Source organism: Myotis yumanensis, unplaced genomic scaffold, assembly GCF_028538775.1.
Source record: "Myotis yumanensis isolate MYYU_CA2020_CCGP unplaced genomic scaffold, mMyoYum1.0.hap1 SCAF_3, whole genome shotgun sequence".
NCBI lineage: Eukaryota > Metazoa > Chordata > Mammalia > Chiroptera > Vespertilionidae > Myotis > Myotis yumanensis.
In genome coordinates this window covers 16471238-16484771 of record NW_027223754.1, presented here as the reverse complement: position 1 = coordinate 16484771, position 13534 = coordinate 16471238, and the positions used below count along the sequence as shown (strand labels likewise).

General features: G+C 42.8%; 1 protein-coding gene across 1 annotated transcript in view; it reads right to left on the bottom strand.

Annotated features, from left to right (window-relative positions):
- Positions 1–6313: 6313 nt before the first annotated feature.
- Positions 6314–13534, bottom strand: part of TNKS (tankyrase) — a 151492-nt gene continuing 144271 nt past the window's right edge. The window contains exon 27 of the mRNA XM_070408327.1: positions 6314–12837. Within this exon, the coding sequence (XP_070264428.1) occupies positions 12751–12837 (87 nt within the window). The 3' untranslated portion in view covers positions 6314–12750. The remainder of the gene's footprint in view (positions 12838–13534) is intronic.

The window sequence follows — 13534 nt, the reverse complement described above, 5'->3', positions numbered from 1 at the left end:
TCAGGTCTCCCTGAAGTCCAGGATGGCAAAAGCGTGGAGGGGAGTTGGGGTAGACACTTTGCTTAGGAGGTGGCTGTGGGCTCCTGTGAAGGGCACCACGGGCATTTGGGTGCCGTGTCAGGGTCCTGTCTTGAGATACTGCCACGTGAAGGGGCCTCCCAAACAGAGGAAGGGCTTCTGGAGGGAGAAGGGCGCTTTCTGTGGGTTGGGCTTGGGGGGAGGGAGAGGGAAAACAGCTAGGTGTTACTTTGTAGTTCTGTGGAACAGTGTTGTTTCGGAGTGCGGATTAGAGGTAATTACAAAACTTGTCTAGAAATGAGAGCATTTTTTTAGTCCTTGGAGAGGCTAGATCTAAATGGACATTCTTGCTCGCCCGTAGATAACAACCAACCTGTGTCAGGGCGGTGTTGGGATGCACTTCTCAGCCTGGCGGTCCAGACAGGGCCTGGTTCCTTACATTTCCTTTGCGAACGTGAACCCGTGTTGGCATTATTCGTCCTGCCTTTGTCAGGCCCCGTCCTTGGGTGGTGATGCCCGAGATTCCCTCCTTCCCCGGAAGTCAGGGGTGAGGGGTGGTGGGGCTGGGGTTCCTGGACAGTGGAACTATTCAGACACAGCAAAATTGGACGTCCCCCCTTTTCCTTGATTCCTGGAAGTCCCTTTGTGTTTTGTGATAAATGAGGTCAGGTGGGTTCTGCAGCTGAAAAAGCTATGGATTCCAACAGTGGGTAGGCCTGGAGGAGGGCTGCTCGAGGGGGGAGGGAAAGTATACATTTGCCAAAACCTGTGTATCCTGCTTCCCCAGATGATCCCAGCCCCATGGGTGTCAGAGCTCGGGACCAGCCCAGTCAGGCCTTCCCCTGCCTTGCAATGCGAGTCTTCTAGTGCAGTGTCAACTGCTATTTATAAAGCCATTTTCTGTGTACTGGTAACAGCGTGAGTCCCCAGACTCTCAGAAATAAAGTAGAGAATTGGCTTGATTGGAAAAGGAGGTATGGGGTTATTCTCTCATCATCAGAAGCCACTGGATGACTTGGAGTAGCTCCAGTGAAGACACCACCACAGGGTCAGTACAAATGGCCAGTGGCTTTCAGTCGCCATCCCTCCCATGAAGTGGCTTCTGGTGATGAGGCATTTCTGTAATGGCCACTTCCACTGATGATCAGCGGTGCTGTTGGCTACGAAAGTCAGTGGACTCTGTCTTCTGTAGAGACCAAGGAGTGCTGCCAGTTCCCTTTCAGAACCAGTGCGGCGTAAGGGTGTTGTTTACGGGATGTCAATTATACAACCAATAAGATGTTCACTACCAAAAATTCAAATAACACAAATACATGAGTAAGGGAGCAGCAAGGGAAATGGACTTGGCTTCCCCAAGGAGCAGGAGCAGGTTAAAGTCACCGTGAGCAGGTGGCCTGGAGCGTCCAGCTTCAGTCCTCTCCTGAGGCCATTGTCCTCAGGTGCTCATTCCAGGTGGATTCCAGGTGGATTTCAACAAGGTTGGGAAGCCATGAGGCAATTTTTAAAATCCTTGGAAGGTGGAGAGGGAGGTGGGATGGTTGATTCAGATGTGAGGGGAAGGGGCTGTTGGCCACCAAGCCCACCTTAAAGCAGTGGGTACCTTGCCCACTCACGTCAGTTGGGGAGCTTGGAAAACCCTGCTGCCAGGCTATCCCAGACCAATTCAGCCAGGATTTCTGGAAGAGGGCCCCAGGCATCAGCATGTTTCAAAGCCCTCCACGCCACCCCCAGGGGCTTGTCACTGGTTCAGCCTGGTCTCACTTTCAGTCCCAGCCTGGCTGAGGGTCAAGGTGGTTTCTCTCAGGAGCTCAAAGAGCATGTGACCTGAAGGGGCTACCATTTCATGCTTGAAGGCTGATCTGGGGAGTATTGTTAGGGAACTGAATAGTGTCTGCATGTTGATGTTTTTCCTTGGAAGTTTCCTTGTCTGTCAAGATGAATGGAGAGTTTCACCTCTTTGAAGATACCCCTCCCACCTCCCAGGAGCACAGGGGCGACCCGGCCTTTCTCAGAGTTTATGAGTCATCCCAGGGGGAGGCTTCTTCACCACCGAGCAATGCAATACTTGTAACTTGTGTAAATAGCCCCATCTTCCGGAGTGATGTCATTTCTACATTTGATATGCTTGTATCTCTGTAGGATGTATATAGTGTAGGGGATTTTTTTTGTTTGATTTTGTTTTTTAGAAAAGTCAACATGTCTGTTTTTATTTATTGCTTGAAAAAGGTCATTTGACAAAAAAATAAATGCATTTTCAACCACCTTTGGCTCAGGTTATCCTTTCCTTGGAAACTGCTGCTATGATGACTTGGCAGGGGAGGAAAGATTTGGGCTATTTAATACTCTTGTGCACTTGGCAATATCTACAGTGGAGCCCGGCTCAGCGAGCCCACTTCTGCTCTCTGACCACCACTCAAGGATGGTGACAGGAGAAGACGGATAGAAATCTCCAACAATCTGATTTCTCTAGGCAGAGAGAACGCCAAGAATTGAATAAGAGACAGGGAGTGTCTTCCATCTGAGAAGCTACTTTGTGCCCCGCACAGGATGGCGCGATAATGATGGCTCCTCAATGGCAGACGTCGATCTTAAACAGCCCAAGCACCAGTGATTAGGGCTGTGACAAGAATGTAGAAGGCAGTCGCACTGCTGGGACACCCCTCCCCACAGATAACATTCCCACACTGACTCTATGTCACCACTTTGGTCGGTTGTATACGGCTTAAATTTAGTAAATTTACTAAAAATCACTGAATCGCTTCAAATGGGTAAATTTTATGGGATGTTAATTATACACCAATAAGATGGTCACTACCAAAAATTCAAATAACACAAATAAATGAGTAAAAAGTGAAAGTTCCTCCGCCATATCCCCACCTTATATCCCACTCCTTTTATTTTTAGTAACCGAAAGGAACATTTGGTGTAATGACTTTGAGACATTTATTTATGCATTTTATAGTTATGTGTCTGACAGGATACTATTCGAGGCATCAGCCAGGATCTTTCCCCTGGGTGTTCCCTGCCCTCAGTCTGATCAGCCATTTACTCTTACTGCCCCACGTTAGGGATGGCCCTGGAGAACACAGACATGGAAGACTCATCCTGTCTCTTGTGCTGCCAAGGCACAAAGCAATAGAGTTGGGCAAGGTGCTTGCTCAGTCAGACCCTCCTGTGCTGGTGACGGTGGTGCATGCACGCACGCATGCATGGGAATCCCAGCTGGCTTTCCCATTTCAGGATGCATGGCTGGCCCGTATCTCACACAGTTCTGCTTCACCCTTTTTAATGGCTGCATAATATTTGATAATGTGGATCAATTACTTATAAATAGCAAAAAATTTTCACTTTTAATTTCTTCTTTAGCTTAAAGAATTATATAGGGCAGAATTTTAACCATCTTCATCTCATGGCATACCAAAATATATATTTGTTGCCGATCTGACAAAAAAAGTGAAATATATATATATATATATATATATATATATTTATTTATTTATTTCAGAGAAGGGAGAGGGAGAGAGAGATAGAAACATCAATGATGAGAAAGAATCATTGATCAGCTGCCTTCTGCACGCCCCCCACTGCGGATCTGAGCCCACAACTCGGGCATGTGCCCTGACCAGGAATCGAACCATGACCTCCTGGTTCATAGGTTGACGCTCAACCACTGAGCCACGGCAGCCGGATTTCCACATCTTTTCCTGGCTTGATAGCTCATTGCTTTTTAGACTGAATATTATTCCATTGTGTGGATGCAGCATTATTTATCCTTTAACCTAATGAAGGAAAGGACATCTTGGTTGCTTCCAAGTTTGGCAATTATAAGTAAAGCTGCTATAAACATTTGTGTACACACGTTTTCAAACATCAAGAAGCATGCTTGCTAGATTGTATAGTAAGAATATATGTTTAGTTTTGTAAGAAACTACCAAAGTGGCTGTACCATTATGCATTCCCATCAGCAATGAATGACAGTTCCCACTGCTCTACATCCTCAACCAGCACTTGGTGGCGTCTATCTTCCACAGTTTGGTCCTAATAGGCGTGTAATGGCATCTCATTGTTTTAATTTGCATTTCTCTGATGACATATGATATTAAACATCTTTTCATTTGCTATTCACCATCTGTTTATTTTCTTTGGTGAGGTGTCTATGTTTGGGGCTATTTTTCACTTTGGTTGTTCATTTTCTTAATACTAAATTTTAAAGAGTTCTTTGCATGTCTTGGATAATAGTTCTCAATCAGATATCTTTTGCAAATATTTTCTCCCAGTACGTGGCTTGTCTTCTCATCCTCTCCAGTCTTTCACAGAAGTTTAACGTTAATGAAGTTCAGCTTATCAATGTCTTCTTTTCATGGCTCATGCCTTTGGTGGTGTGTTTTAAAGTCATTGTGGTGTGGGGTTTCCAGTTCTGCAGCTAAGCAGCTTGCAAGCTGCCACCCTGTCTTAACAACATGCAAAAGGCTGAACAGACTGAAATGTCAACTCTCCTCAGATGCATAAGAGAGGTAAGGACACAGGGAAAATGACTGTCCCCCAGATGGAGAGACTGACAGACGAATACAGAATATAACAATTCACCGGACACGAGACACGAGTGGAAACCGCTGTGGGAGCCAGGGCTGGGTAGGGAAAGAAGGCTATACTTAACGAATTGCTGGAGGCTCGGGGTGGACAATTCTGGGAGTTAAAAACTCCAGGGGGACCCAGTCAGAGGGGCCACTGTAATTTTGTGAGATTTATTTCTAGGAGCTCTAACAGGTTCCCACAGTAAATACTAGAGAAAAATCTCCTTGTGCTCCAAACAGTCCTGCCTTTAGCTCTATTCATTCTCTTAGTAACTCTACAAAATAGCTGGGCAACTACAGCACAGGGCAGATGAGGAGCTTCCTAAGGTCACGGGGCCAGTAAGTGGCCGAGCCAGGCTAAGAACCAGGCAGGCTAATGGCGGGGCTGGTGGTCATCCCATACGGTCCTTTGGCAAACCTGCTGCACTAAAGGGACTGTTCCGTCACCTAAACTTCTTGCTCCACTCCCATTTTTTTCTGGGACTCCAATAGCATTTGATTGGCATCACCTTGTACATCTTCCAAATATTCCTGTTAAATAACTATTTGGCAGACAGTATTCCTACTTGGTAGACATAAGAGTAGAGACAGAGCCGTCACAGAATTTCCTCGGAGTTGTGAAGCAATTTAGTGGCATACGGCGTCATGATTTCCTGACAGCTTCAGCCCCTACATATGGCCAATGATTCACATCCATGCTTCACATCACGTACTCCTGATAGGTAAGCAGGATCAGGAAAGTCAAGATGAACATACTTACTTTACAAGTCAGTTTCTGGCCAGGAAAAGTATGTGAAGAATCATATTAACAAAATGAAAATGTTACCTACATATTGTCTTACTTAAGCTGAGCTGTTTTATTAGCCAGACGACAGGTGGAAATTAGTCAAATGAAGACATAAACCCATCTCCCCTCCACTTCTGTTGCTCAGTCCAGGTCTTCAGGGTAGATGCCAACCCAGAAAACCTGGCAGCTAGTCCCAACTTAATGGGAACAGATGACCTTTTATTATTCCTAATGTAGCACCATATGCCCCTTCTGCCTGGAGGCCTATTGGACTGTCTGATGACCCTAAAATCATGAGGAGAAGTGAAGAGTGCAATATGGTAAAGGTTCACAAGTGCCATCACAATATGGTGGGCGGGCCCTAACCTGAGAACTGTGCCACAACCACCAGGCACTCAATGTGGGCAGTATCATTCAAAGCCAGTTCTTTAGCCGGCCAGAGTGGCGCAGTGGTTGAGCATCGACACATAAACCAGGAGGTCATGGTTCGATTCCTGGTCAGGGCACATGCCTAGGTTGCAGGCTCAATCCCCAGTAGGGGGTGTGCGGGAGGCGGCTGATCAATGATTCTCTTTCATCACTGATGTTTCTATCTCTCTCCCTCTCCCTCTCCCTTCTTCTTTCTGAAATCAATAAAAATATATTAAACACATACACACACACACACACACACACAAAAACAACACACAGTTCTTCAAAATTTGCTGCCCAAGAAGCACCGCCCCTTTATAGTAATAGGACTTAGTTTCCTAGGAAGTAATTTCCTGTAGAAAATACATCCAATCCAGCAAGTGATTTATAACCATTCCCCCACCCCTCACAAACACTTCTCCCAGTGCCTCCAACCCACAGGAGTTTCAGCTATAAAAGCAGGCCCTGAGAATCCTTCTGTATCAATGACCAAACCAAGTTGCTGATATTCCAAGTTGTTTATTCATATTCCATTTGCTTTTTATGCACAGTTCAGACCATTTCTATTTCTAACACAGCAGTAACCAAAGGGGAGGAACTGAGGCCAATGGCATTTAGAATCTGATCTCACTAGACACAGATGATAGAAAACCTTGCAGTAGCAGCACCTGGCTGTCCTCATTCCTGCTTCAACACTCACACTCCATACAGTCAGGGTTTGGTGGTGAGTATCACTCAGAACCATAATCTATAGTGGGAAGAATTCTGGGATATAAAAGAAATTATTTCACAATTTAGTGCCAGTTTCTTCATTTGTAAAATGGGGATTAAAATACCCGCTTCTGCAGGGTTGGTAGGAAATGCATACGACACACCTGGTTCATGGTATGGGCTCAGTGAGAGCTACTGTTCTTTGCAGGGCTGTCAGTGCTTCCAAGTACTGAATTTATGTCTCCTGGCGGCTCTGACAATCCCTCTGGCAAAGAAATCTGATAAAATTCTAGCTTCCAATTTGCTATCTAGTGAATCACTAGGTGTGGAGAAAGGAGAGGGGGAGGAAAGAAACCATTTTCTCAGTGCTATGTGCCAGGCACTGTGCGAGGCATTTCATGGTCACCATCACAGGAGGCAAGCATCCCCTCTCCCGCCTCCAACAGGACAGGTGGAGTGAGGGGCTCTCTGAGCACCAGAGGTGGGCAGGGCCTCTGATCCGCCCTGTTAACTGGTGCGAGGTCTGGCCGGCGCCCTCTGTTGCAGAGACATTTCTAAAAGCAACCTGTGCTTCTCCTGCGCTCACTGACCTTCTGTAACTCCCACATGAGCTTAGAGGTGAGGACAAGGCACTCCCAGCACAGACCACACTGGAAAGTCAGGAGGGAAAACGGTTGTTTGGGTTCTGACAGTTTTAGGTCAGTTGTGTTAAGGTTGGTCAGGTTGAAATGAGCAAAAAGGGATATGAAAACACTTCAGAGCTAACTGCTGTCCACATACAGGATATTTGAAAAATGTTTTTATTGAATATTAAACAATTACAAGTACTGTAAGTTAGACATTTAGCCAAAGCACAATTACAGGTTAAATATAATCATAAAGATGCCTTAAATAGGAACCCACCACGCAGGCAGGTTAGCTCCTCGCTGCCCTCTTTTGGAAAGTAGAGGGGGATGGAGAAAAGGTCTTCCATTCCACGTGAAAGAAAGTGAAGGCTAGAAGAATTACATGCTGTAAGCCATCTTCCATGACCAAATCGATAGGGTTGCCAGATTTAGTAAAAGAAAACAAAACAAAGCAAAAAACCAGGATACTCAGTTAAATTTGAATTTCAAATAAATAATAAAGAATATTTTTACTGTAAATATATGGCAAGTAATACACCAAACATAGGTAAGCTAAAAAATTATTTACCTGAAATACAAATTTAACTGGGTGTCTTGTATTCTCTCTGGCAATCCTACAGATACACAAATGCAGAAAAGAAAGGGGAGGGGACCGAAACCCTTGCCACAGTGGGTCACACAGACAAAATAAAACTACACCAACAGGAAACCAGAGTTACTCCACTGGTACCACACAGAGCACGACACCAGGAGAAAACACAAGTACTACGCTAAATGCGGTCGCCGGGAAATAGTCGATTTCCTCCCGGCTGATTTTGTAAATGTTTTTGAGAAATCTTGTTGAAAAAGTACCTTTTAGTCTGTAGGTATCAAAGACAAACACTACTATCACAAAGACAGGATGAACTTGAAACAATGGAAGCAGAAGCAGGCATATATGCACATGAAGAGTTTAAATATTTCGTATAATGAATACAAGGGTTATATAGTCAAGGTCATCTTCTAGCTCTAGGCTGTTAGCCTTGCAGATTTGGGTTCCTTTCTAATTTTTACTGTTGTGTTTTCCAGCTTTTTTATCCTGAACCGTGGGAGGGGCAAGGAGTGTGTAAGGGACTCCACTATCAGAGTTTAACTGCATTTCTCTGCAAATGCTTTCAGGGTTGTCTGCAGAAATAGGCAGACAGATGAAAAAAAAAATAACAAAACCATCTGAATTCTGGAGAATGAGAAATCCGTTGGAAAAGATGGGTAGCAGGGTGGGGTTTGGAGATGTGAAAGTGTAAAACAGAAAATATAAGTGAACGAAGAGCCAAAACGCAGCCATCTCTCCAGTGTGAACGCTGTTTCAAAGGAGGCAGACCCACAGCGGATGCACAGAACCATCACACACAAACATATCTGGTCTTAGAAAGTATAGGGAATCTTTAGCTTCCTATTGTTCTTCACATGTCACCATGGTTTATGCTTTAAAATGACTGAAAAACAGCTTGTGCAACACTGAAATTCTACAGGGTATCGCTTTGTGAGTTGTTGCTGTATCTCCTACATACACAATACTTAGCAAGTTCTGAAATCTTTCTACATTTCTCCAAACCAGATGATTTGGCAACTGGAGGATTTCCGACATAAAGAAATTGAAATGGGCTGATTGCATCAGCTCTCTGCATGGAAGGGAGCATGACCTAGGAAATATACCCTCATCACATAAGCCTAACAGGCGTGAGATACACAGAGACATAGCCACTCACCGACACCTTTCAAACACCAAGAAATGGAATTCCAACTTTTTATTAGGATATAAAAGGTTTAAAAGTTTCTGCCATAGTTAAGGCTTTTGTAAGAAATATTTAGTTGTATATTAATTTCAGAATCCACAAAGTGTCTGAAGAAGCCTCACCTTGAAGGGTGGTTTAAAAAAAAATGCATTTCCTTGTTGCTCACTAGATGTGCCCAACCAAAGCTCAAACATTGTCTTCACAATTACTTTCTTTTCGTTCCTCTGTGACTGATTTGACATCAAACAAGTTTAACTTTAGTCTTAAAATAAATTTTTGACACATGAAACCCTGTATTAATGTCGATTTTTAGTGTTCCCTGAATAACTACAAATCTCTTTCACTATGCAATATATCAGCCCAAAAGAAAACTGTCACACCATGGGCATTTTTGGTAAGAAGGCAGTTTATCACAGATTATCATACAAATGGGGTCTGGACACACTGGGGAAAGGTGCTTAAAATACACACCATTCCTGTTTCAAAGAGTTTACAGAAATCCAGAGAGTGCACATGTTTAAAAAGAAGGTGCGTGACATCCAATAAAACTATTGTGCAATTGGGAGATGTACTGAAACAGAAAAACCTAGCCAGCTCACTGAATTCTCACGCTGTTCTTCCAGAGTACACCAAGTTTTGTTTTATTTGTATAAAGGCTATAATAATAGAATATTAATCTATATTACTTTATTTGCCACATTCAGGCATTTCTCAATGTCTATCAATGCACTGAGAGCAAAGAGAAATTAGTCTACCCTCCAACATCAAGCTCAAATGAACACAAGGATGCTGTTTCATGGAAACATCCTAATGATGTTTATTCTATTTATGTTATTGAAAAGCTAGAAACTCTAAATTCCAAGAAGGAAAAGATCAGTAAAAATCCTGGTTGTGCTGCTGTTATTTTGCAGGCATAGAATTAAAACTCTGGGTTCCATACTGTCATTTGTTTAGTGAAGTAGCAGGCCGAACACCTGGGTCTAGGTGTGATATGGAAACAGAAAGGTACAGTCTCCTTTTGCAAGATTCAAAATGAAGACAGGAAGAAAATGAGTGGAGTCAAAGGTAATTGCTGGTGCTATCTATAATTCCAGACTAGCAGCCTGGGAAAAAGAGGAGGCCAAGTAGAAGGAGAAAGAGTCCAGTCCAGAGCACTTAACTTGTTTGTCTCAAGCATCCAGGCTGGCCATGTCTAGTACCCTGTCAGCACTGCAGTAGAGCTGATGGCGTCCAGATTCTCCCTCTCATTCAGTTTGCGTAACAGAGCGGCCAGTTCAGGGGAGGCCATGTTGGAAGTCCTCAACTAGCTAGTGTTCTGTATAGTACGTATGTATACAAGAACCTAAGTGGACTTCAGCCTAGTTCAACGCCATGCTTTTACATTCCAAAGGGTTTTTCACACTGTTCTAGATGGGAAACCCAAATGTAACTGACTTTTGCTAATTTGAGTACACTCATGATGACCTTTGGTTTTCAAGTTTTGAAGACATGTATTTGGTTCCTGTGAGATGTTAATGAACCCATTCTCTTTAGCAGATGAATAATATGTACACCTTCTTCCAAGAACTACTATATACTTGAATCATTACAAGACAAGAAACACTGCAAATGTCTCCCTTACATGGTACCTTTACTCGGCACACAGAACAGACGATACATAACATGGGCAGTTTAAATACTGAACCACAGTTTAACTTCTTAAGTGTAAGGCTGAAGTTTAAAACTGGCACATCCATTAATCCAGTTAGCATGATGGAAACGACATACAACCACAGTCGGGTAGTGGCCTTTTTTTCAAAGCTATAAAGCTTTCGATATCTATACCATATTAACCCTTTTACTTAAGTAAAAATCACAGCTGTGTTTACCATTTTAAACTATGCCTAAGTGGGGAGGTAATATACACTTTCACAGCTACTGAAAACTACGCGGATGCCAATTTTACCAACCCATTGTTACACAGCAAAACAGAAGGAAAAGGGGGCGGGGGGAGAAAGCCCTCTTAATGAATATCAAACTTCAAAGCTCCATATGGAATTCTAGGGCTATTAAACAAGGAGCCAAGACACACACTGAAACTTCATCAGAAGCAAAAACGGAGGCTAATTCTTGATTTAATTTTGAGCTAGAAAACTCAAACTAATGCCCAGTGCCTAGTTCTAGCAATGGACTCAAGCCAGAGAGAAAGTGAAATGTATATTTTATGAGCCATTCTAGGAATTTTGCATGTAACTATTTTATTTTTCTTTAGGCAATTAAATGAGGTCACAGCTTAATCAGCCTGCATTAAAAAACAAATTAGTTTTCAGGACTTTAAGTTGAAATGGCAAGTTTGTGCCATCCTGTTTTTCCTTTTCTTTACCACATATTACTTTGCTTCAAAGCTGAGTAGGTGCACAGCATGTGAAAGTAATAAACCAATGCACTCATTCGATGTTCAGTTAAGTGAAAAGGGCGAGCGTAAGAACTATGTCTAATTTTTCACAAGTGTCTACATGTGCACTTAGCAGATGTTGATTAACAAGCTAAACAAAGTAGTAATTTCATGAAGTAACAGTATGGTATTTCTCCATCTTCATTAAGAAAATAACTGAAAGAGCTTTGGTTTCAAGTTTCTGTTTTCCTCGTCTATAAGATGTTTGAAGAGACCACTCTAAAATTTAGTGCAGGGACCTATCTAAACTATCTGAAGAACCTCACTCAAAATAAGTGCCAAATCTTGAGTAAACAAAAAAGTCCTTGCATTTGTGCCTATTTATCTGCTAAATAGGATTTAAACCCTAGCTTTCTAACATAGAGAAACAATAAGTGATATTTCTGTGACTCCAATGAAGCACAATATTTTGACAGAATTTGGATAAGGCAGCTGTTCTGGAGCAACGATTCTGGTGGTGCGGCTGAAATGAGAAGGATTTTTTCTTGGAGGCGTCCCCGCAGTCCCTTTCTGCTTCAACAGCCCAGAACCACAGGCTCCTTGCACGGAAGCGGCTTCTCCTTCCCAGCCCTCCCTGGTTGTCTCACCTCCAGGCTTGACGGCAGCGCCCCTTCCCTGGCTGCGCTCCGGTGGGTCCCAGCAGGTCCTGAGGCCTCTGAAGCAGGCTGGTACTGGAGACAGCAGGCTCTCACCCTCTGCTTCTCTCACCTTGGGAGCTCCAAGCCAGGCTGATGTTTGTGCCTTTCCCTTGTAAGACTGGCCAATCAATAAAAGGACTGAAATCTGATGTTTTCCCTTTCCATCTCAATTTATGTTTATAAGAAGTACACATATAAAATAAATCAAAGTGAAAAAAAGTGGAGACTAGTCTTGTTCAGCCAGAAGCTTAGGTTGCATTGCTAATGATTTTAGTCAGTGTGACTTTGTGCAAAATATCATCAAGAAGGCTCCAGCTTATTATCAAAGTAAGAAAAAAAAAAAAGCCAATGACGCCTGTTTAGAAAAAACTAAGAATGAGCCTGGATATGCGTACTTGTTATATAAATGCCATATATAACAAAGCAAATGTAGTGTGTGAATTGTGAACATTTGGGAACGTACTGGTTATGTTTTCTTTTTTTCCATTTCCAAGTCTAGATCAAAGCAATCTTATTTTAGAAATGGATAACTGCAATGAAAGTGAGCCTGAGATATATTAAAAGGCCGCCCCTGTAAACATTTCCTCAAAGGGAACAGCAGCAGTTGAGTATGTATCAGTTACTCATACTATATCCATCACTATAGCAATGCTTCGTAACGACAAACAGCTTTTCTAGGCTGTCAGGGATTTATAGAATGTTGGTTTTGTTGGAGACAGTCCATTCGAGTCCAGTCCTAGGTTTCAATCTGATCTGGCTTTCCCAGGGGGTATTCACTAGGTCTTCTGCTCCGCAGCGGTTGCAGTCTGTGAAGGAGCTTCTGGCTTCATGATCTGGTACGTGATGAGATACTCGGGGTATGCCTGAGGGACAGGAAGGAGAAAGGTCACCCTTTTGGCAGCTACAGTAGTAAAGCCTTACTTGATGTGAAAGCCTCAGAAGCTGTTATCCAAACCAATATTCTACTCCATATGCTCAAAGTCTACAAAGGCCATCCCATTAACATGTGCCCGAAAGAGGAGATGCACCTATATGTCTGCATATACACTTACAAATCCTACAATCTAGTCATTGTTAAAATGTATGTGTACTTTGAATACTGTACATTGGTTACACTGCATTCCTCCCTCATTAGAGAGCCAGATGCCTTAAATAAGAAAACCAAGGCAAGAGAACAACTCTCCCTTGTTCACCTCACCTAGCACAGTGCTCAATATAGCATGAGTTCAATACAAGTTTGTTAGATGAAAGAATAACTCTGCTGAACCAATTTTAAATTCATCATAGATGATGATGTAACCCACTGATCTATAAGGAGAAAGGAGGAGATATGTTGAGTCACCAATAATGTAGAGGCGACAGTTTGAAGATAATTTTTAAAGCCATCCAAATATGAAAGAAATGATCTTTACACTAATAACATAAAATATTGAAAAGTATATGGTAAAATAAAACTGAAATTACTTATTTATATCTGTCATGCAAATACATTTTTTAAAGTCATAGGCATAAAAATATACTCACAGTTATGAAATCACTAGAGGCCTGGTGTACGAAATT